The sequence below is a fragment of the Fusarium tjaetaba genome (genome assembly GCF_013396195.1).
Source record: "Fusarium tjaetaba strain NRRL 66243 chromosome Unknown NRRL66243_c0000384, whole genome shotgun sequence".
Classification (NCBI taxonomy): domain Eukaryota; kingdom Fungi; phylum Ascomycota; class Sordariomycetes; order Hypocreales; family Nectriaceae; genus Fusarium; species Fusarium tjaetaba.
The window spans coordinates 207,314-231,612 of NW_023501580.1; the positions used below are offsets into that span (position 1 = coordinate 207,314).

At 50.2% G+C, this 24,299-nt stretch overlaps 5 protein-coding genes across 5 annotated transcripts; 2 read left to right on the top strand and 3 right to left on the bottom strand.

Annotated features, from left to right (window-relative positions):
- FTJAE_13111 (lipoate ligase A) lies at nucleotides 1–1,253 on the bottom strand (the record flags this gene model as incomplete). The annotated part of the gene is made up of 2 exons (XM_037346221.1): nucleotides 1–234; nucleotides 291–1,253. The coding sequence occupies 2 exons, from the start codon at nucleotides 1,251–1,253 to the stop codon at nucleotides 1–3; spliced, it is 1,197 nt and encodes a 398-aa protein (XP_037199910.1).
- A 1,068-nt stretch (nucleotides 1,254–2,321) lies between these two features.
- FTJAE_13112 (chorismate synthase) lies at nucleotides 2,322–3,588 on the top strand (the record flags this gene model as incomplete). Its single annotated transcript, XM_037346222.1, has 2 exons — nucleotides 2,322–2,356; nucleotides 2,442–3,588. The coding sequence occupies 2 exons, from the start codon at nucleotides 2,322–2,324 to the stop codon at nucleotides 3,586–3,588; spliced, it is 1,182 nt and encodes a 393-aa protein (XP_037199911.1).
- A 731-nt stretch (nucleotides 3,589–4,319) lies between these two features.
- Nucleotides 4,320–7,475, bottom strand: FTJAE_13113 (TBC domain protein; the record flags this gene model as incomplete). The annotated part of the gene is made up of 1 exon (XM_037346223.1): nucleotides 4,320–7,475. The coding sequence occupies one exon, from the start codon at nucleotides 7,473–7,475 to the stop codon at nucleotides 4,320–4,322; it is 3,156 nt and encodes a 1,051-aa protein (XP_037199912.1).
- Nucleotides 7,476–9,281: 1,806 nt separating this feature from the next.
- FTJAE_13114 (Septation initiation network scaffold cdc11) lies at nucleotides 9,282–14,774 on the bottom strand (the record flags this gene model as incomplete). The annotated part of the gene is made up of 1 exon (XM_037346224.1): nucleotides 9,282–14,774. The coding sequence occupies one exon, from the start codon at nucleotides 14,772–14,774 to the stop codon at nucleotides 9,282–9,284; it is 5,493 nt and encodes a 1,830-aa protein (XP_037199913.1).
- A 999-nt stretch (nucleotides 14,775–15,773) lies between these two features.
- FTJAE_13115 (protamine p1) lies at nucleotides 15,774–18,674 on the top strand (the record flags this gene model as incomplete). The annotated part of the gene is made up of 1 exon (XM_037346225.1): nucleotides 15,774–18,674. The coding sequence occupies one exon, from the start codon at nucleotides 15,774–15,776 to the stop codon at nucleotides 18,672–18,674; it is 2,901 nt and encodes a 966-aa protein (XP_037199914.1).
- Nucleotides 18,675–24,299: the final 5,625 nt, after the last annotated feature.

Consider the following 24,299-nt stretch of genomic DNA (forward strand, 5'->3'; position numbering starts at 1 on the left):
TTATTGTCGGGGTTTCGTGAAGTCGACTCCCAAGATGTCGTCCATCCATGGCCCGACCTTTGCCGCATCGTCATCGGCCATGCCAGCTTGGAAAAGCTGTGCGCCCCAGCTGGAGACGTTGTAGATGGGTGATGATGTGAGTGATGGCAGACCGTCTTCTGAGGTAGGGGATGATGGGCCTTCGGCTGTGAATTTGTCTACGACACCGTGTCTAGCCTCGAAACGAAGCTTGGTCTATGTCCCCGTTAGTTGCTTCGTCGTATGCCTCTGCCAAGTGGCGTGTCACTCACATCAAAGTCCAGTTGAGGACGCTCTCGAGGGTCCTCCTCGTAGGGGAAAGTCGAGAAGGTGAATTTGGGTGTCTGGCCATAGATCCAGTCCCGCGACTGTAGTTCCTCGTACCCTTTGCTGATACTGTCCATCTCAAGTACCTTGTCACTGATGATCTCCCTGACGTCGAAATCGCCGTACATACTTGCAAACTGTTCCACAACGGCAGCCTCGAAAGCAGCGTTCTCGATGCCGACGTTACGGACAGGGCTGCGGACACTGTCGACGCCACGAGTCTTGATATACGGCTCAGCTGGCGAACGCAACATGCCTGAGATGTTGTTCAGGTTTGGGCTGCGCAGAAGACATGTTCCGTGGTGAAGAGATCGAAGACGAGTGAGTTTATACGCGGACCCTGAGATCTTGTAGGTGCCGATTGGGTCATCAGGGATATCTATAACGATGTCATGTCGCTCATTGACACGCGTATTCGGCTTTCCAAGAGAGGAGAGAGCTCTTACGACCATCTCGGCGTGTTTGTTCCGGTCAAACACTGCAGGAGGGCAAATGACGCTAAAGTTGACATTTCCTTCATCATGGAAAACAGCGCCTCCCCCTGAACGGCGACGAACAAGCTGCACTGGCCCACCAGTCCAACCTACGCTTGCAGGATCATTACGGAACTGGGCCAGTCTTCGAAGATTCACTTCCATCCATGGATTTTGGTTTCGACCAAAGACGATACAAGGATCGTTGGTGTAGAGGAAGAGTATGGTTGACTCAGGGGGCGTCTTCTGGAGAAGATGGTGCTCAACAGAGAGGTTCAGGAAGGGATCACGAGAAGTTGAAGTGTAAACTTGGATCTTATTGGATGAATGAGAAGCTGCATCGGTGAATTGGCGTCTTGATATGGCTGAGAATGAGGGGAAATGTCGTGATAAGTTTCGAGGCGTTGAGCCCAAAAACGAGCGATTGGGCCGCATGATGATGACAAGAGTCAATATCGGAATAGAATTTGAGGATTAATAAGTAAGAGTCACAGATAGACAATGCAATTGGACCGGAAATACGGTATTACCCAAGGCAATGGATGAGATCGTCGTTGAAGCTGCTGTATCCAATGATATCCAATGAGCAAAAGAGTTGAGGAAACAAACGTTGAGTTGTTGTCAGCCCCGGAGGCGGAAAACTCCAATTGAAGCTGACCCCGCCGCGGAACGGAAATAGGGCGCTGAAAGCCCTGTAAACTTAACGGATAGGGGCAGTTTCAGTTCCGCAACGGACGGTAGCGGGTACGGGTTCGGGAAACATCCAAGCCAGTGAGAGCGCTGTGCCTTGCAGAAAAAGGCAAGTACCGACTGAAGAGAAGAAATTGATTGATAATCTGGATCGAGATTTGTTTTGTCATGACGTTTTGTATCCGTTGAGATGGAGAATGGCAGATTGCTCACTGAGGTACTGGGCTCTGGGCAACTGGCTTTAGTGGTATGCCCCTGAAACTACAGGGAGGGTTGGTATTGGCTCTGACTTTACTGCGGAAGAGCGATTATCCAGACTTTATGGAATCAGACCAGATGCATGGAGGAACATCAATTGAGTCACAGCAACAGCGGCCCGATGTCGCTTAACGACAGGTATGTAATATGGTCCTTCCAAGTTATATGATAGCTCATGTTTTTTATCTGATAACCTAGCGTCTATCCTACAAGAGTTGATAATTCTTGGGACATCAACTAAAGTCATCGACTGAGGCTATCTTGACTGGCCAATCAGATCGCTCACAAAACATCTACCGTGTTGCCCCTCCCCCGCGCTTTCCAAACGCACAAAAATTTGGACCGAAATCGGCAGGAACCAAGAACGAAGTTCCCCTCCAGACCAAGAACAGCCTCATCCTTTCCAATTCTCCAACGGCCGCCATCTTTCTTCTTCTTCCTTTGTCAAAGACAAAACAAAACAACTCATCAACCATTGGAACAAGAACACTTTATCTCTCTCTCCATCATCAACACAATCACCATAAACACAATCATCATCACATTACATTCATCATGTCCAGCATTGGGCAGATCTTCCGCGTGACGACGTAAGTTCTCTTTCTTCCCGCTCTTCCTTGCTGTACCCCACCATCGATATACAGCCCAGCTAACAGTCATTTCTTTGTCTTGCAGTGCTGGCGAGTCACATGGAAGAGCTATCTCGTGTATCATCGATGGCTGCCCTCCCGGTCTGGACCTCACAGAGGCCGATATCCAGCCTCAGCTTAACCGTCGTCGGCCAGGTCAATCGGCCATCACCACGCCTCGTAACGAGAAGGACCGCGTTACCATTAACTCTGGCACCGAGAATGGTGTCACTCTCGGAACACCGATTCTATTGACCGTCCCCAACGAGGATCAGCGACCAAGGGACTACGGTGATAAGACCATCGACATGTACCCCCGTCCCAGCCACGCAGACTGGACTTACCTCGAAAAGTACGGGGTTAAGGCCTCTTCTGGTGGCGGTCGCAGCTCTGCACGCGAGACTATTGCTCGAGTGGCCGCTGGTGCTGTTGCCGAGAAGTGGCTGAAGCAGACCTACAACATTGAAATTGTTGCCTTTGTCAGCTCTGTCGGAACAATCAAGCTTTTTGCTGATACAGATGCCATGAGCACCGATCCTGCCTTCCTCAGTCTCTGCGAGACTCTCACCCGTGAACAAGTTGACGAAAATCTTCCTGTCCGATGCCCCGATGACGCCATTGGCCGAGCCATGGAGGCCCGCATTGCAGAGCTGCGCGACGAGCACGATAGCACTGGTGGAACAGTCACCTGCATTATCCGCAATGTGCCCTCTGGTCTTGGCGAGCCCTGCTTCGACAAGCTCCAGGCTAGTCTTGCCCACGGTGTGATGTCTATTCCCGCTGTCAAGGGTTTCGAGTACGGTTCCGGTTTCCATGGTGCTGAGATGACTGGCAGCAAGCATAACGATCCTTTCGTGCCAGCACCTGCTATCGACGCTGCCACCCAGAGGACAGGCATTCCTCGCTCAAGACTCCAAACAAAGACGAACCATTCCGGCGGTATCCAAGGTGGTATCAGCAATGGCATGCCCATCTTCTTCCGAGTCGCTTTCAAGCCTCCTGCCACCATCAGCCAGGACCAGATCACAGCACTCTACGATGGCTCAGGCGAGGGTGTTCTCGCTGCTAAGGGAAGACACGACCCTTGCGTTGTGCCTCGTGCTGTCCCTATCGTCGAGGGAATGGCGGCCATCATGGTGGCTGATGCTCTCATGCAACAGAATGCGAGAAAGATGTCTACAATCAAACCATAGAATGGTAGGAATGGCAAGGACAAGGGCAATGGAGAGGGACCCAGCAAAGACAATGGCGAGGACCTTGACAAGGAAAACGAGAGGATCGCAGTGCATTAGATACCAAAACGGAGAGTATGAGATGGGACTTTTATTGACATGAGGGATGACGACTTTAGACTATTCTTACCTTATCTTTAGCTTTTCAATCCAAAGACTTGAGTAATGTTACAACAATGCTCTCAATGTTTGTGAATCTTTGACAAGTTGAGGCTTCTATGGTCCGACCTCGGGTTTTGATCCTAAACCTTGTACTAATGTTCTTCCGAGACTTTTATAATTCTCGACATTGTTTACATATTCTTTACAGTCGTGGCTGAATTAAGAGGCAGACCAATAGAAGATAGCTGGGGATATTCTCTTTTCCTCAAAAAGTGCCACATCATCATAGAACACATGCAAGATATAGTAATGATGATTCTTTTCGTATTTATTCTTATGCCCCCTCGTATATGAACAAGCCAATGCCCCGTAAAACCCTTCCAATTCGATAATATCCCAACGCCGTAATGCATCAACTCCCCTGGACAAACAACCACGTCTATGTTTTGGGAGGGGTCCAGGGGTGTGGGTATCATGGCCTTTTCTGAGACACAAACAAAAACAATAAACTCCCAAAGGAAGAAAAAAGATCCCTGATCCAATCACACGCCTTCTATCCATCTTATCTTTTACTTTTTAACGCTTGCTTTTTACTCTTCTCCTGATTGAGTTGCAGCTGTTTCGCTCTCCGTCTCGGCTGTGGGCTTGCTTCGAGCTGAGTCTCCATCTCGAGCCATGATCATATCCTTTTCAGCTTGAATAGCCTTTTCTCTTCGCTGCTCAACGTCTTCTCGGCGAATAACCTTTCGTAGACCCTCGCTTGCCTGCAGAAGACCGTCGATGCTGATGGCGTGCTCTGTCATCTGATGGCTGATATATGTGTATATGCCAGCGGGCGTGTTGCACTGTAGCAGGTTTCCCTCGTTGAGCTTGAGGAGGGCGAGGGCGACTTGGAAGAGGAATGTGCTGCCGTCGTTGGTGCAGAGGACGACGTCCCAGACGCGGAAGAGGGCCTCGGCGCTGAGACAGTCGGTGAAGACGGAGAGGAACCACTGGAACGTCAAGGCCTCGAGCTCAATGGATAGCGAGTCGAGATGTGCTGAGAGCTTGGGGAGGATTGCCGAGACATACTGTCGTAGAACCTGTTGATCTGCGCGGGAGGCCATGAGCGAGTGGTCGTAGTAGCCGTGAGGCAGGATATTCTCGATGATTGAAGTAAGAATCCAAAATGCGTCCTCGGCAGAGGGCATCATGAGCAACAAGTTTGCAGCGATCAAATTCATGCCCTGACAGTATCCCACGTCCTTATTGCGTCTGGAGTACGCCAACAAGACCTCGTTCAGCTTCTTGACACCAGGTCCCTTACGGAAGAAGATGTTGTCCGTCAAGGTCCTGTTGATGTCCATCTGAATCTGACTTACAACAACGGCATCGTCGTCCTCACCGGTTTGAGCGACCAAGTCTTCGTAATAGCCAGGGACACGAAGGGCTGCAGCGCCTGAACACTCTGACCACACCTTGGCGCGATAGGTGACAGGAATGCCGCCCAGAACCAGGGTTTTGAATTCGTTCCATTTAGCTCGTCCGACTTTTCCTTTGACGCCGAGGCCTGAAACTCCAATCATCTCACCATCGGCAACTCGAGTTTCAGGGAGGATCATGGCAGGTTGTTCGTAGCGAGCATCAGCAGCGGATTTGGCGGCAGCAATAGCGGCTTCGCCCTCTCGCTTGCGTTCGGCGCGCACCTTTCGAAGGAAATCGTTCCATCGAACTGTCTTTTCACGCTGAAGAGCATCGTGGACATCGCTCAGTTGCTGGAGAAGAAGCTTGACAGGTTCGGTATCGTCCTTGGTGAGTGCGATGGATGATTCAGACTGAGAGGGCCGTGAGGTCTCACTGTCCACTGCAGTAGTTGTGCTAGCTGAAGGAATAAGACCGGAGTTGGTTGAAACGATTACTGGCTTGACAGGCTCGGTGGGATATAGTTCTGGCTCGGGTGTCTGAGCTCCCTCCATAACTTCGATTGACGGTATCGCGATGCTTGGCGTGTGACTCAGCAGTTCCGTAGGAAACGTTGCGATTTTCAGATAATCCGTCCATCTCTTAGCTTTGCCCTCTTCCGCGTTACGCTCCTCCATGCTGTTCAGGCTCTCAGGACGTCCCTCGCTCGACACACTTCCCTTGGGGCTAGGAAGATCCTCTAACGCGTTAGGTGAAATGCCACCTCGGCCGTTTGCCAGCATCTCTGTTCGACTGCCCTTACGAATATGTCGAGCCACCTGCGCCGCCTCGCGTTGTCGTTTCTTGCGTCGCTGATCGTAAATAAATCCAAACCGGTCCGTCAGATACTCGCTGTTCGGAAAGTTGTTATAAATATGTGTTAACGTTGGTGGCTGTGACTCTGGTGACCGAATAGCATCCATCTCCACAGGCCCATAGCTCTCTTGTCGAGATGATAGGTCATCCGGAGGGCTGCCTCGCATGCTGTCCCAAGCCTCTTGCCCCTGTGATCGGCCTGATCCTTGGGCAGATGGTCCTGGTGTCGCTTTACGCATCGCCATCAATGCCTTGGGACCGCCGGCGATCGACACAGCTCGAGACTGACCCGCGCGGCTGCTTGTAGTCGAGACAGCTCGGAGAGAACCACCCTTGTTGGAGGTAGTGCTCGTAGCACGGCCTCGAGACTCAGCCTCGCGTGTACTTATAGCTCCGCCTGCCACTAAACGAAGGGCCATGCTTGCAAGCGATGAAGATGCTTTGCGCTCGCCAGTTGCGCCCGATTGAATGCTTGACGCTCGGCTTGGGCTTCGAGTAGATTGCGTGTCTGGTGGACTGAAGAGATCCTCCTGTAACGTTGGTCGTCGGTCCATACTAGAGTGCGATCGGATCACAGTTGTAGGGTTTACTCCTTCGCCGTTCATACTATTAGTACGACTACCTCGCTTTGCGGTTCCAGAGCCCCAGAGATAATCCTTCCACCCCTTTAATGTGCCCTTGCCGCTGCCATTTTCACTGGGGTTGCTCAAAGACTGGCTGCTTGCGCGGATGGTAGAGCTCTTAGCGACTGTCTCGCCATACGCAATAGCCACTACGGTGTCTTGCATCGCATCACTCATGAGGTCGCTTAATCCAGTATCCTCTCTGCGGAGTCCCTTGTTGGCCGCGCGTAGCTCAGCCTCGACAGTCCGTAGGCGAGTTTCAAGATCCAGGTTAGAGAGGCCGCATTCTCGAATGATCTTGCGCAAGGCCCTTTCTCGTTCATCTGCGCGGCGGCGCATATTGGCAATCTGGGCATCTCGTTGTGCGAGGTCTTCGGATATTTGTCTGATAAGTCCAATGGCGCCGTGCCGCGATATCAAGCGTTGGAGGTGTTCGTCATCGGCGTTATGTAACGAGCCTGGTACCTTGCGCACCGGGTGATCCTCTTCGAACAAGGCACTTCGCACATCTGAGCCTCCAGTCAGATCAACTATCGATTTGCGCCCAACATCCGGGGCCGCAGCCGGGGGAACGGGGGTTTCGTCCGGAGCATCGTCTTGTCCACTGAGGGGATCATTGCCTGGGCTTTCGGGTGAGAAGCTAGGAAAGCTCGTGAGACTCTTGTCGCTGGCAGCTATACTACTCGCAGAGCTAACAGGCTGACTGGGACGCTTTCGACCGCGAGGGCCTCTGACAGTTGCGCTTCGGTTGCTTCTGGAGCTTCGATTCGAGGTGTGGGATACGTGAGAGGCGTGTGACGCATATGAGGCGCTGCTGTGCTGGGAGACGGACCTCTGGAGTGACGACATAGGGTCGGCCGCTTCCATGGCCGTCGCCATAGCTAAAGAGATCGAATCGTATTGGGGGTTTATGCTTGTCTAGGGACAAGACAGGTAAAATGCTGGAAGAAAAAAAGATGAAGAGGAGGAGAGCGAGAGAAAGAGAGAGCAAGCAAGCAAGCAGTCGATCAATCAATCAATCAATAATGAAGGGTGTGGGTTGCACAGACGAGGGAGGGTGTGCGATCGAAAAGACAACCGAGGGGTTTGTACTGGGTACATGTGCTTTTGCATGGGGATGAATGGGAAGCTGTCGATATGACATTAGGTAAGATATGCCAATATTCATAGAATTGCGATGAAGAAGCTGGAAGCAGCTTTGAATAGGAGAAGCATTCAAAGTCAACTATTAAAAAACATTCTGTTGTCTTTGCAACCATTGAATAATGTCTTAAAATTGACCCCCTATGAAGAAAGAGTCAGAGCAACCAGACTACGCCTCTTCAAAGTAATCTGTACCTGCAACCCCCAGCAGTTAGGTTAAGTCCAGGCCGGGTGCTTTATGCCCTTTTAGGTCGTCCGGGCTTGTTGCTCCTCCGTATAACTGATTGGTCTTCAGGGCATCATCTATCAGTTTTAGGGAGCCCAAGTCGCCCTACCGCACCAACCCGCCCTGAATTTGTAGCAGGCATTGATACCGAACCGAGCAGAATTGATAAACCCAAACGTCGAGATGAAAAGGATATTGATAGACAAATGATTTCCCTAATTCACGACGGCGCCAAGATAGCTCCTTTGTTTTAACAAACACCCTATTTCCCTATCAACCTGTTATATCGAAAGGGTACCTGACGCCCGTCTCCACGGTTGGGTTCTTCCTTTCCCTTTTTCTTCAAGCCCAAGGGGCACCACCACCAGCAAAAAAGCTTGTTATTTTAAACCGACAGCGCCAAAAGCTGAGCTCAGACATGATTACTTACAAGCTCGTGCACAGTTGAGATAGATTTCATCTCCAGGGCCATCCCCAGCTAGACTATGCCTGGCCAACAGCCCGAAGATTCCCGCACCCTGGACAATTCCAGAACATTTCGCATCCCAGCCCATGTCTGACTCGTCAGTAAAACAACATGTGGCTTGTTTCTTCTTCAGAGGGCAAAGAAGAAGAGTCAGAAACGTGCTTGTTGTGTCTTGTATCACGCGAGCATTGTCCAGCTTTGAAGAGCTTGATGAGCAACCTTGATAGAATGGAAGCTTCATAATTAAGCACCCAAAATGGAGTGCGTATCTCTGACGTCGTGAGGCTGCAATGATCAGCGTGACTTCATCCTGCAGCCAATTAATATTCTGATACAAGGTACCCTTGAAGATTACCGTTTTGTACCTGATACTTTACCAAGTGGACGTGTTTTGGGTTGGGCTACAGCATCATCCGCATGAGAGACCAGGCTAAAGACCTCCCTTGTCAATGCGTCTCGTAATTAATTGTTTGACACTTCACTTCTTTTCTCTTCTCTTCTGTTGCAACGCTTCATCTTCAGTTCAGCTTCATATCATGTATGTAGTATTCATACAGCTCATGTCCCCATAAGCTACCTTATGTAAGATAATTACTCGTAATAGTTAATCCCCATGAACTCCTACCAATGCCAAAATCCAGCCTGGCAATGCCATCTTCATTCATAATCCGTTTTCCTACCCCCTTTAAGGGCCATTCCCTAGCCTGCCTCTCGCTCCCTTGATCTGAGAAAAAAAGAAATCAAAACCAATCAAAACATTCCACAAACGCCTCATTCAAATATGCACAGCTCAAAACCCCCTTCTCGCCTCTTGAATTATACACTTTTGTAGTGCCCCTTAGGCAAAGCTGTCCTCTGCATTCCAACGGCTGCTTCGCATCGTCCCCATCGTCTCATTTTCCGCCGTTACATCTTTGCAAGGTGAAGAGTTTTCACCCACGAGTGTCTCATCCGGCAACAGGCCCTCAGCAACCAGTGTCTGAAACACGGCGTCTTTGGCTAGGACCGTCTCTCGGTCGATGCCGAGCCCATCCAATTTTCGTAATCTCTTGCAACTTGCCACAAACACAATTTGGTGTAGTCGTCGTCGTAATTTGGTCATCTCGTCTAGACGACTAGAGAACAGCTGATCACGCTCGACATCTGTGTCAGGCAGCATAAACGGGTCAACGTAGCCCTCACGATCCGCAGGAACCAACATCTGCGTTGGCGCGTAGAAACCAATCGTGATAGGATTGTCCCTCAGATCAAGCTGCGTGAGGTGTGGAAACTCAATAAGCAACTCCGTCACCATGGTAGAATCGGCCAGTCGGTTACCTGCCACCAGGAGCTTCTTGAGTCGTGGAATGAACCGGAGCGGTTCCAAATCTCGGATCGCGTTGAAGTTAATGTTCAACGTTCGGAGGTTAGGCATCAGCTGACCAAGGTTATCTGGCAACGCCTGAATTCCACAGTTGGCGAGCTCAAGGAGCTGCAAGTTGAGAAAGTCCACTGTGGGCTCAAAGGTCCCCAGGTAGTTGCCAGAAAGGAAAAGCTTGCGGACTTCGCAGGCTGAAGAAAGGAAGCCAAGGTTGAGAGCCTTATCTGCCCGCTGCTCCCTGAGACTTAGGCTATCGAGCTTTCGAGCTCGGCTGAAGCCACTCAACTCGATAATGCGGTTGCGATCAGCATGTACTGAGTGCAAGTTGGGCAAATTGCTGACGTCCAAACAGGTAAGTTGGTTATCGCTCAGTTCCAAGTGACGAAGTGTTTTGATACACGATGGCACCACAAAGCTTGTAAGCTTGTTCTTGGACAGCCTCAACCGCGACAGAGCGGGAGCCAACTCGAGGTTCCGGACTGAGGAAACTCTGTTGCCTCCCAAATCGAGTTCAGTGAGGCGCTCCATCTTCACTCTTGCAAAATCAACTTCCTCGATCAAGTTGTCTCGGGCTCGAAGAGACAGCAGTCCATCATGGGTATCGAGGCCATCAAGGCTCGTCAGTTGGTTGTTGTCGGCCCTGATGCTTCGCAGATGTACCAAGCCCTTAAGAGCAGAAAGACTCTTGACCTCGTTCCCAGAGATATCCACGTACTGAAGGTTCATCAAGTGATCCCAAGATGTCAACTCGGTCAGCATATTCTGCGATACCTTGAGCTGCCGAACACTAGGCGGCACGCCATCCAAGTGCCCCAGTGCATTCTTGGAAGCGTCTAGTGTCACCAGCTTGCCGCAGAACTGGTCCAGCATGTGCAGACTTCCCAGTCGCTTCTCTTGAAGATCTAGTTCTGTGATGTCTTCCCAGTAAGGCTCATACGGTTCAACCTCACTAAGCTTGTCCACAAGTTCCCGTATCGTCATGGACATGACCTTCTTAGAACCATCTCCAGTGGCCGCATGCCGTCGACCCATGACATAACTGACCTCGAAGCCGAATGACTGATCCGTATTATTGATAGTAAATTCAGACAAAGGGCTCAGAGAAAGCTTTCCAACATTCTGGCCAATCATGACACTGTCGTCTGTAGGAGTCGGGTAGAAGTTGTTGTTTGGTGTTGGGTTGACAACGAAGCTCAGACTGGTACGGCGGCCGTCGGGTGTTTTGTGACTGACGACGCTTGTGTCCCCAATGATGCTGACTTGGCGCTGGTCGTCAATAGGAAGCTCGATTGTGCTATCCTCGTCTTGCTCGTCAATTCGCGACACAGGTCGAGGGACAAATGATGGGCCATTTCGTGAAGGAATACGGTTACTCCAGCCCTGTCCATTACCGCCGTTCTTCAATGCCGATTTTCCAATGCTCGCATGGCCTGGCGACTTCCTAGGCGATGAACTGTTGAAATGGCCATTGGGAAGCTCAGGATCATCTTCAAGGTTGTCCAAATCCTCTGCCACCACCACATCTTGTATGATGGATGCGACAGGCGAAGAGAACGTGATGGTGAGGTTACGTTTCTTGGTGGTCGTCGAGGGAGTACTGTTAGCCTTATCGTCGTGGAAGCTGCTCTCATCTTGGCGAGATTCTTCAAGATACAGCTCAGAATCTTCCATTACCCGAGCATCTAACTTGTCGAACTCTTCTCCAACAAGGCTGTTCATCTCCGGGCTCAATTGCCCATCAGGTGACAATGTTGTAAAGCCTCTAGCAGATTGGAACTTTGTAAACTTGGATGGGCTGGTGGGCGACCTCACCTGGCTTGGACTGCCGGCCGCATTGCTCTTCTTAGCTGTGGTGAGATGGAGGTTTTGCATCTCTCTCGTCAAATCCACAGACAAATCCGGGATACTGGCGAAAGGATCATCTTCGCTGTCTGATGGAAGAATGTTCATGGGCCGCCGCGTAGGTGTCTCCTTCTTCTTGATCCAGATGTTGTTTTGTTTATCCAGGTACATACTGCCCACTCGATCGGGGATGAGATGTGACACACTTTCAGGCATTATAGTTCTTCGGGTCTCGGAACCATGAGAAGACGTTGTAGGATAGGTTCTGTTTGTCGAAACCCCAGATGACTGCGAGTGATAGTCGCGCGAGGGGCTCGATGGCAGCGCATCATGAGCAGGGCCGGCCGACAATCGAATGTTGGGTGGATCGCTGATGACTTCGTCTTCGGTGTTGTATGACAGCTCTGATCGCTGGCGAGGCGCGTTCTCGATCTCCCGCTCGATTTCTTGATCGGCAAGAATTGCTTCCTTGACTAGGCCCATGGATCGCATAGACAAGGTAATGATGTCTCCCATGTCGCTGAACTCCTGGTACTTCCTCAGTCGCTTGATCAACTCGGGATCCTCCTGATGCTTGGGTGGTCTAGGCATCGGATTTCCTTCACGGCTCGGAGGACGAGACAAGGGCTCATTCGTTGACTCCTGATAAGAATCATCGAGGTCATCCCCTTCGGGTGTGCCACGCTCAGCCTCCGATTCTTCCACACTTGAGAGACCTGGAGGTCTCACTTGGTTACGGATCATGGCCATGATCTGTGCAGCCTGGTCGACAAAGTCCTGAGTCCTAATAGATGGTTTACGGTCGACCTCACTATGGCCATCCGTAGAGTAACCCAGAGTCTCGTCCTGCAATGCCCGGACAAGAGTCTTCTTCGGCTTTTCGTGGGTCATATCATCCTCCGAGTGCATGGTCTCGTTCGGCTCACTACGTTGTGACGAGCCACGGCTTGGCGTAGGACTCCGTGGGCGGAGAATGTTTCTCATTGCAAGTACGTTGGGGTTCGCAAGTTGGAACTCACTAGGCCGTGCATCCTTGCGTTTCCTTCCCATAATCGACTGCATGTCACGGCTGGCGGACTCTACTCCTTCTAACCGATCCTCTCGGCCAAAGGCAATGTCGGAACGATGCAGCGTACGGCGACGCTTTGGCGTTGGATCCTTGGACGGAGACGTTCGAGGTCTCTTACCCTCTGATCCGCTATCGCGTTTGGGGGTATTAACATTGCCTGGGGCACCCTTTGCTGGGCTCAGAGATTTGCTGTGGATGTGACTAGAACCCGAGATTGTCCTCTGATGTTTGCTACCAGATGATGATGTGGACTTGCCCCGGCGTCTGCGCACGAGCAATTGAGCGTCATGACTGGGAGACGCTACCTGCTCCGGATGTTGAAGAACTGACTCAACTGGTGGCACGTCTGGTGATTGAGGGGCATGATTTTCCTTGTCGGAATAGACTACATCTCCTTGAGAGACATAAGAAACTTCCTCACTAAACTCGTATCCTTCAAGTTCTCCTAGGCCAAAGCGACTGAAAGATCTTCCACTGATAGGCCTGTGGTTCTTAGTCGGCAAAGCAGGGCTGGACAGGGAGTCTCCGTATTCGTGAGCGGGCATATCAGACTGATCATGAGGAACTTGAGATGCTGAGGATTGCCGGGAAGGGGAACCCGACATGCCTTCCTCGAATTGACTGATACGTCGGAGGAGTGTTTGGTTGGTAAATGTATCATAAGGGCCAAAAAGCTTGAGAGGACTTCCAGCAGATGGCGCACTTCTACCCTGATTAATCTGCTTCTTGTCGGGACTGGGGAAGGGAGCTCGCGGCAAGGACGGGCTGATGTTGAAGTAGTCATTTTGATATGGGTTGGTAACTTCCGTTCGTACGGAAGGAAACTGTTTGGGAGTGCTGGCCTGCAGGGACTCCTCTGGAAGCATTCCACTTGTATCAACACCCAAGCCAGGGCTGAGATCACGATAGCGGAACGAACCATCTCCTGATCGACCCCCACGTTGGAGGTTCAAGAATCCGCCTTTTGTTGCATATTCTTCAGTATCCTCGGGAGTAGCAGAAGCTTCCAGATTAGGCTCGTCAAATCCCGTCTTAGGGTCGACTGCAGGATCGAGAAGCATCTGATTAATGCGCAAGGCTTCGAGCTTCTGTTTCAATCTGTCTGCTGGCAGCTCAACGGGCGCAAAGTCCATCTTGCCGTCCTTGTCGCTCTGCTTGCCGATAAGAATGGGACTAAAATCTTCATTGCGAATCACGCTTTGGCCGCTAATCTTTCGAACGCTACCGTTCGTCTCAGAAGGAGCGCTTAAACAGCTTTCATCGCGATAAGACTCGTCTCGGTGTCTTGAGGGGGTTTCATCTCGGGGGCTAGGTATACTAGACACCATAGAATCTTCCACATTGAGCTTGTATTTTATCTCTCTTTGTGCTCGTCGGGGGCTAGGGCTCGGTGTAACGTCGCTTGGATACAGTGGCTCTTGGTCCTCCAGTTCATCAAGTTCGTCGAGTTGACTCAGATCGGGTTCGAGGTCGTTGCTGGCAACGCGCTGGGGATATGACGGTGGACTAGACGGCATCATAGAAGACTCCAGGCGTCCATCTTCGTCTGCATCGTCGCCTGAAGCGTCGGGCGGTCTGAACATGTCTTGTAATCCGGTCGCAGCTGAGCAAAACAGGTCGCGCTGTTCGCCATACTGAACGTCGCCGTACACCAGTCGTCTCTTCCACTCTGGTGTATCCTGCTGCCTTCCAGGTGACGATTTGTGTTGAATAGTGTTATGGACAACAGAAGCGGTCGTGGAGGCAGAGACAGATCTACTGGCAAACCTTCCGGGTGGGAATTTGGAGCCTTGTGATGATGGTCTAACGATGCGCTGGCTCGAAATGTTGATATCATTCGCGGTGCGCTCGCTAAGTATGTTGAAGCTCGAATCGCGAGCAGCTGATGATAGTTGGGGTCGTGAGCCCAACGTTCTACGCGGTATCCTACTCGGCGTCTCTCTTGGTTTTGTCTTGGGTTCTTCGGTATCTTTCAAGGGGGGGAGTTGAATGGCGGAGGAATCAGATCTGGGCTGAGAAACCCAATCCTCGGACAATGAGTCCAACCAAGCGTGCTCCATGGTGTCACCCTGGAAGCGCAAATCAAGGTGTAAAAATGTCAATGCGAAGCCATGAACTAAACAAAAATCATAGGCGGCGGTTGGTGGGGTCGCGAGGTGATGTGTTTATGTTGCAATGGAGCGTATGAGGTACTCCAAGACAGAGTCAGAGAGGAGAGGAATGAGAATGCTGAGGTGAAGATGTATTAAATCACAGGCGAGAAGTAGGGCTGTTGAACTAAGACATGGGGTCTCGACAAAATATTTAAACAAACAAGCACATGCGAAATACAGATCGAGAGACGACGTTGTTTGCGCGTACCCTTGCGCTTTGGACTTTGGACAATCGAGATAAACAAGACCAGGGTCCTTGATACGGTTAGAGCCGTTGCTCTGTCAACGGTGGGACCCTGCTAGGATGGGTGCGCTAGGTAATTTAGTAAGTAGCCAGTATCATGAATGATCTTGGATAATGGCAGAGGACAAGAAAACTCAAGACAGCTATCCTAAGTAATAAAAAGGCTTTGGCAACTAAGTCTAAACTTAGGAGAGTCTTTACGCATTTCATTTTAGCATCTTCTTCTAGAGTCTTATGTTTTCTTACGCGGGGATGAAAAGCATGGTTTGGCGCAATCACCGATCCTCCTTCAGGAAGCCTTTTGTCACTCTCACCAATGAAGATGGCCTCCAGATTCCAATTAGGAACTAAAAGATGAATGCAAACATATTCTCTATTGTTCCCCATTTGATTCCACTCATCAATAAGAAGAATATGCACTGTGAATGGACTTTCCTCGCTCTGTGTCACCGTCATGACGTACAGTGAAGCACTTTACGCGACCCCACGTGACTCGACGCGGGGCGCGTCTCCCCTGGTGATTGACCGTGCATTCTCATTTCTTTAGCAGGGATCGTGAATCAATAGAACGACTAATCACCCAAACAGTCGGTCAACCCTATATATGCTTTTCAAGACAACGATTTTCCGACCGGAGGGCGCAAGCCTCGAATACTATCAAAATGGCCGCCCAAACCGCTGATCCTCTAGCGGATGAGCTCGCTCTGGGATGGGGTGAAGACACGATTTACTGCGAAGCGACTTGCGACCCCGAAGATGTCTTGTACGAGGGTTCAGACGACGAAAACTACGATAACCCTATGTCCCGAAAGCTACGTATCGAAGCAGCTGGTCAACGATTTCTAGACGGAAAAACACCAGTCCTTCTGACCGCATTGCTCAGAGGCCCCTTTGATGCGAAGTCCTCGAACTGGGTCAACCCTTGGCGTTCAAAGCACCGAACGGCTGGAAATGCAAGAATAATAAGGACGTCGCCTGGGAAATTGAAAAGGTCCGCCAATGTTCGACGCAACGTATCTATACCAGAGACAGTTCAGCCGGCTAGTGATAGTCTGGAATGTCACCTCCCGAGCCCCGAAAGCCTTAACCAAACTTCCGAGACCGAAACACACCCTTATCTGGAAGAAGATGAGCTCGCCAAGGTCCGAGAATGGAGAGATGCAGTGGATGCTGAAAAGAAACCGAAGGACGAGTTCTGGGCGTCAACACCACAAGAGTCATTGTCCGAGAGAAAGCGAAAGGCCAAGGGATCTTCATGGTTGAAGCATCTGGCGAATAAACGACAACGAACAGATGTCATGGAAACAGGATCCATTGATACCCCAGTCCCATCCAGATATCAATCCTCGCTCTCAGCTACGAAGGCGTTCAACACATCATTTTCCAGTGTCCCCGACCGCTTGCCATCTTCCGCCATTGCGACAAAGAGATTCTTCTCACCGCCGCAACATGAGCAAACGACTTCAGAGGACGAACTATCCCGCGATAAGGTTACGTTGGATCGAGCGCCTTCGTCGTCACCTTTATCATCTCTACAGTACACTCCAGTCCTAGATCCACATGCGAATACATCATCACGAGACAGTACCGACCGCCAAACACCAAGCAAAGTCCCAGTTACTCAACGAGGCTCTGTACCCGGAACAACTGATCTGAGAGCTCAAGATGAAGCTGGCAGCAACCCAAAACCTCGCCCAGCTTTCGAGACCCAAGAAGATGCCAGTTTCTGTTTTAAGATGCGGCCAAAGCTCAATCAAGCTGCCGAGACTGCATCAGACCAAGATGTCTCCATGTCCAATGAGGACACTTGGTCTGGCCTGTCATCTATCTCAAGCAAGGAATTTCGTGGATTCGATATTTCTGACAGCCGGCCGGATAGCGCGGGTGATTGTTCGATGATTGATACCACGACATCTGATTCGGAGCTCACAAGTTGTCCTAGCCAAATGTCGGCGGAAGATGCAGTGTTGCTCGTCACTGAAGAAATGCTCCGCGAATGTGGATCAGTCACAGGGTCAGAAGATGAGGACATGGGTGTAACGGCCGATGGCACCGGCAGCCTGGCTGTAACTGAAAATCACGAGGGCAGTGTCACTGCCTCCGTGAACGAATCTAGCGAAGAAGAGGAAGTGGAAGAGGAAGTGGTTGGCAAAGCGAAAGCCACTGAAGTTGTATCCCCAACAACACTCATTAATAGGACGCCACAGACCTTGGCAGGACGTCGCAAGGCTGAGGCGACGCCATCAAAACCCGCAACACCTTCTCATGCTGAGTATCTTCTCAGAACTTCAATCAAGAAGAGATTCATTCCTCAAAGCTCATGGGAAAAGTTGGCAAAATTGACTGGAAGTCCTGCCCATCAAAGCTCACCCCAAAGAAGATCATCTTGCCCGTCGAAGCTGGCCTCCAACTCTCCCAGTGGCCGACGGAAGACAGCATCGATTCAATCTACTCCAATGAAGACGACTCTACGTCGAGCTTTGAGTCTTCCCCAGCCTTCGTTACAGAACGTGAGACCAGCTGTCGTCGATAGCCCAGCCAAGGAGCAACAGCTAGAGCAAGAACAGCGCCAGCCCAATTCACCAAAGAACACACGCATTCCCTTCTCACAGCAGACCCCATGGGTCGATAATAAGCTTTCTCAGTACGCTACACTGAGCCTGGGCAAGATACCTACAGACAGCCCTATGCCAGAGTCAAAGGAAACGGGCACTATCGTTGCTGAATCCAGTCCTGTTGATCAAACGCCTTGGACAAACGAGATGGCCGAACTGCCGACAAAGCCCCCAGCCCTGACGCCTATTGTCGAAACAGAGGATCGCGCGGTAGTCGAAGAGCCAAACACACCAGCCGTCACCTCTCAAGTTGATACGCCAGTACGGGATGCTCCCGCGGCGGCTGCAACAGTCATAGAATCGACACCTGAACCCCAATTCTCGGTCAAGTCATTTGCATCGTTCAGATCGACTTCCCCAGGGTATAGCTCTCGTAGAAGCAAGCGCGCTGTCTGGAGGGGATCGGGAAGTTGTATGCCAAGCACGCAGGGTATTCTGGCTTCCGCAACGAAGAATCCTTGGGTGGTCAGGAGCTCTGAACGTCGAGTTTCCTTCGCACCGCTACCCCATGAGACCAAGGGATATTCGAGTAACCCAACAACACCCTGCCCATCTACGTCAAAGGGACGCCAAGGCTCACCACCACCTGATACTCCTATGTCTGAACTTCCTACATCAGGAGATGACAAGTTCCATAAGCACTTTGATGCCGTGGTGCGGGGACCTATTATCCGTCAAAAACAGCGTTTGCTTCCCTCAGAATCACAACGTACAGTTGACAGCCCAATGCCAGATGCTATGGCAGAAGCTTTCCTTTCGGCAGACCAGCTGCGTCAATCAGCTCCTCCTTCGGATCCGACTAAGAGCGATCGTGAATCTGATGAGTCACAAGACCCTATGGAAATGGCGGAGGATGTTTTCCGCGAGATGGACCACGTTTTCGAATGGAATCTTAGTGGGACAGAGTCATCACCTCAGAAGACTCAGGGCCAGCAAAGTCCATGGTGAAGGATCACCAAGAACGTTTACAACAATTTGAAGATTTGATTGCGGGCTTTGCCCCTATGGATGAATAAATACACTGCCTTTTAAAAAAAAGAAGAGTTTTTGTTTTTCATGCATCAGCATTCATGCCGAGCGTCGTGGACCTCGAGCGTATCAGGAGTTTAAGGATGGACAGGGAATGAAAGACACGACAGTCAGACTACGGGACGGGAGTCATATATGGAGGTTTACATACCACTCAGGCGTATAACGGGTAGATACCTCAAGTAGATTCAACACGAATTCAAATTATGTTATACACAAGGTACTCAGACCATACTTTGTCAGTGAGGGAGCTAGGCTCAAGACCTTGATCCTGAGTGATGAAAAGACTTAGGCAACTTAGCATAAGTTCAGAATAAGTTTAGTAGACTTAGGATACATTTTTATAAGTTTATTCTAATACCCTACATTGAGGTCTGGTGTTTTCTTGGTCCTTGAAGGGGAGTAGTAAAGACGAGACACGCAAGCTCTGTGGCAGAGGCAACACTATCAGACTCGAAATCGGATTTACGACACGCGTCGATACTCAATAGGACCGGCCCAAAGCTGCAAAGCATTGACTACGTATTGTACACCCAGTCAAGTCAGTCCCTATTGTTCCAGCCACGTGCAAGCCCAACATTCCGGGGCCCTGGAAACGAGGCGACAAGCCTTCTCAAACTGTACCTCATAGCATTCGATTCTGACACCGCTTCTTACAAATGCAAATCATGACAAAGACGCATAAAACTCTTTTCCTGCGCCTACTCAAAAAGAAACGTGCATGATGCAAGGCATATAATGCTGTCCCCCTTTATCGCCCATGAGCCCGCGGTTACGGAGCTGATTCGCCAGGGACCATGTGCGCCTCACAAATCTCTAATTGAACTTAACTTAACTTACGTTTTGGTGTTTTTAATAGAAGCATGTAGTAACGACTGTGCCAAGTGGTACAACGAAGTACTTCCTCGCCTTGATTACACGCCCCCTGGCGGCACATGGTTGCGAGGGGAGCTGTTTGTGGATGGGTTGAGCTAGATCGACGATTCATTGTGGTGAAAGCTTTGGCCAGTGGAAGTTTCGGTGTAGACTAGAAGCAGGGACGGAACGTGTGTCAAGATGCCGGAATCGTATTCTAGAGATGATCTCTCAGGGGGGAGAATACTTTGTCGTCCGTATTGAGAAATTGAGGATTCGATGACAGGGCTGTTTGGATATCTCAGTGACACAGCGGGATCGGGGGTGGAGCTATTTTCCGCTCAGTCCGGTCCCGGGAACGGCAATATGCATGCTCTGAAGGAGGAAGCTTATTAGTCGGATCTGAGTGCTAGATCCACGCAATATCTTGATGTAATTCCGGTCTTGCCTTGCTAGGGCTGTCGTCTCTTGTCTCCAACAGCATGTTGCGCTTGTAAAAAGATCCATTTGCAAGAGTCAGATGACCACGAAGTCTGTGGGCTTGTGGATTTGTATCCATATACTGGCAGATCTCCTGAATCGCGAATCCAAGGTTTGTCTTGGAATAATACCAAGAGGCGGAGGATCTTGATGCAGAGCAAGGCCGAGTTAAGCCCTACTGTGAAGCAGATAACACTCGACCGGGTCTTTAACCCGGCTGAGGCGGCTAAAGAAGGGCCTACATTGATAACCATCCTTCAGACACTGTCTTTGGTGAGAGTGACAGAGGAAGCACACGACATATCCAAAGGATCGGCCGGTTCTCCTACCACAGTGCTTCTCGCTTTTCGTTCCCCTGAATTGGCGCTGGGCCAACGCCGTAGGACATGTCTCACTCGAGATAGTCCATGTCACTCAAGATTTGAAGCCGGGGGTGACAATGAGGCCGGGTTTTGTTGAAGGTTGAGGATTTCGAACGTCATGGAACGTGAAGTCGAGGCACGTTGTTGAGAGACGGGCAACTATTGGCCGGAGAGTGACATGCACATCTCTGTGGCATTGACTTTGGCGAGATAAAAAAGAGTCTGGCTAAAAGATGGGGTAGATCAGCGACTTTGATGATTGGACAATCGAGGTAGGGATGGTCAGGGCAGGGCATCTTCCACAGATTTCATGTGTCTTCTTGATAGTTGGTGTTGGTGTAAGAGACCCAAGAGCCACTTTGGCGGGATGGGACGTGCCGCCATCGTGTAAGCTACAGTAGCTCAACGAGATGATACGACCAGGTACAGTATCCCCTCCATCATTTGAGCAAAATGCTTCATAATTCATGCCTTTGGAGAAACTGTAAATTTGTCCGGAGCACCGGGGAGGTCTGATAGCAAAAGTCTCTTTGACCCGGAGCGATATAGGGTAAGGTCTAACCATGGATGTTTCAGTGCACGCCTCTCTCGGATCAAGGGCTCGAAACAAATTCCACCGATTAAAGGTTGCAGAACAAACATCCATGGCTTCATGCAAGTGTTTGCACTGTCGGCGGCCGCAGTCATATGTGAACTCGGTTCTTTTGTCTTCTTTCTTGCGGCTGATGCATGTTATTAGCGGGGATATCTCGACAAAGATCCAACGTCTAACAACACACCCCAAGGATATAAGCTAAGCGCACAATTGCAACAATAGAGGAAAGAAATAGCGTCTTGTGCAATATACCCTACTCTGCAATGGGGATTCGGTAAGGACTCGAAAATGAAGCGATCCACGGTAGCCTTCTCATGTTTCCTGGATGTCCTTTCAGGGGAATATGATCAAGCTCAAACAAAAAAAGAAAACCATAAAACGCCAAAGGGGGTACGGACGGCAGGGCTGGAGCCATTCAAGAGAGTTGCTGAGAAAACGTGTCTCGGGGGTTTCATTGTGTCATCGGAGATTGATGAGCTGGCTATGATGATGATGATGATGAATGATGGAATGAGGAAGCTCTGTGCTCTGGGGGCCAGCGACTGAAAAGACAGGACGTGGCAAGACGACACCAGACTCTCCATCTACTGGCCAAAGCCATCCTGTTGTGTAATGGATAATAAAAATGTAAATTGTAAGCCGCAGACCGAGTCTTTGGTCTGAACCAATACCAAACCATCCAGATGTCAATGTCTTGTGCGCTGGGGTATCAGTTTAGAGAATCTGGGGTTATGATCAGCGCATAAATGCAATCGAAATCGCACTGTCGGCGCAACTGACCTGACCTGATATCAACAACACCCATCATGGATGCATTGCGAAGATGTCATGATCTTGGCCAGGTTTGCAGCATCACATGATACCCTTTTGGATTCCCACCAAACGGAGCCCCGCACTAAGAGACACCATTTGATAGATGCATTGATGGAGGGTGAAAGATACGATACGTGTGCGATGATGGGAGAGTATGACCAGATTTGTTGATGATGGGCAGTTGGTTAAGCCTGTGATATGCGATTCACATGTAATGTGAGTTGTGGCATTGATTCTGAGAACTCTAGTGAGCACTGTAACGCCTTTCGTTGACTTACAGCCTTCACAATATCAGCATGACAACCTCCTGAGAACAGAACCTAACCAACCAACAAGGACCTGCATACGCCATGTTCGAATAGGAATCCAAACCAAACGATTCCGAAACCTTAGCCAAGCCACTTCACTCTATCTCAACCTCGACCATTGTCCTTCGCCTTTTGCTGTCATGGGATTAACCTACCTAGTCTCTTCAGTGTAGCCTCGTCGGGGAACCAAAGCATTCAGCAGCCGCATCAAAAGAGAGACGAAGCATCCAATCATGAAAGCCAATTGCTAACAGAAACCATCAAATGTCACGAACTAAACGTGGGTCTCCCTTGCGGTTTGCATAGCCGAGAATGAAAGGGTGAACGTGACCAAAGCGAAAGAAAAATCCAAGAAATGACCCAAGAATGACCCAGTGATGATCCCTGCCCATGAAACGCAGCAGAGGTTCCGCCAAGCGGCCGACAAAATACGTCAGCCTTGGCTCAAAGTTTGCAACTCTAACTTTGAACCCGAGGACAAACAATTCAGAAGTTCAGAGACATGCATTCTAAAGATATAAGAGGAGGAACACTTGGATAGGCGTCTTATCAGCCATTGACTTCTATCAGACAGCACAGCTTCCTCAATAGTCATGGGCATGATGCAGTTTTATTTCCTCACCCTCGAGCGGCAGGGTTAGATGCAAAAACCTCCACTTTCTGGCAGCAACGGCGCAGCGGGGCTTCTGAATAATTGCCTAAAGCATCGTGAGCCTGCCCAATAGTTATTCAAGCTGGATCCATGATGATAAGGACATGCATGGGGGATCTGACGCTTCACGCATATCTGCGGAGCGTCCTTTTACAGCGGGACCAACTATGATACTCTTCTAGGCACATTGCAACTTCAATTGCAAACTGCGAGTGTAAGTGTGACTTACTGAAGTGGTAGGCTATCCGCAGAGTGGTAGGAAACATATGCAGATAATACTGGGCAATGCAGATCTGACAAGCAGAGGGAATGATAATGGCTTGCAGTTGATCAGACTGAGGCTTTGAGTGATTCAAGCTGACAGAGTCAATGCAATGAATGAATGAATGTCGTTCCACAAGTCTCATCAGAGTAAACAGCTGGCAATGCTTATTTTGAGGCTGACTGACATCAAGGTCCCCTAGAATTTCAACTTCGAGAAGCCCGGTTATCTCGCAATCCATCCACATGGTACAGCAGCGATAGGGATCAATAGGAAGGGTTCAGCAAGCCACACCCCCTTCATTCCCATCTCATTCCCTTCCATCGCAATCACAATCACAACTGAAAAAAACCTTATCAGTCTCTCAACACTCCCCTCCTCAACATATGCTGTGTTGCAGTTTCATTAACAACTTGGCCTCAAATCCCTTGCTTTGACCGTCTTAGATAACAATAACCAGTGTTTGAGCCTCTCAACGCTATAATCACTTTCCATCCAACCTCTCTTTCACATGGGCACCACGGATAGCTCTCCCGGTGCCGCAACACATTAATTAGTATCCACTGGGGTGACCGCCGCTGGCTGGGCTTATCCAACAGCTTGGGAATTGGGTTCCTGCGATGAGCACAGACTTGGGCTGAGTTTCCCGGTGTGTGCGTATTGGTTACTAGGGCTGTCTGCTGCTGCTGCTGCCGCTGCTCGACCAGCAATCCCTTCATCCATACGATGTTTTAGTTGCGGTGTAGGTAGAGACATCCATACCGGGGAACGATGAAGCCAGGCCCGGAACTTGGCAATCAAAGAATTCGGCCTCCGGAAGTTAATTGAATACGGCCACTAAGAGCCCGGAACCCCGCGAAATGGGACAGTGATGGGCTGGGAATGGACTGGATTGCATTGATGTCTGGTTTGACCTGAAAAAAGTATCCGGGTCACCTTGACTTTGATCAAGTCACCCCGCCAGAGAGGCAACCCCTAGTCACTGCCAAATGCCGGGCTGGGACCTGGGTCAGGTACTTGTCAGTCAAAAAGATACATCTTTTTTGATGGCTTGAGGTTCTAGGGCACTCTCCCTAGCCTCCACTCCCTACAGTGATTGACTGACTCTGCTCTGCTGGGTTTTACTGATGGGACTGCACTGGCATTGCCCCGCCCGGGCCATGAAGTGCCCCTCCCTCGGTCTCAGATAGCACTTGGACTTGCCTTACCCCCCCCCC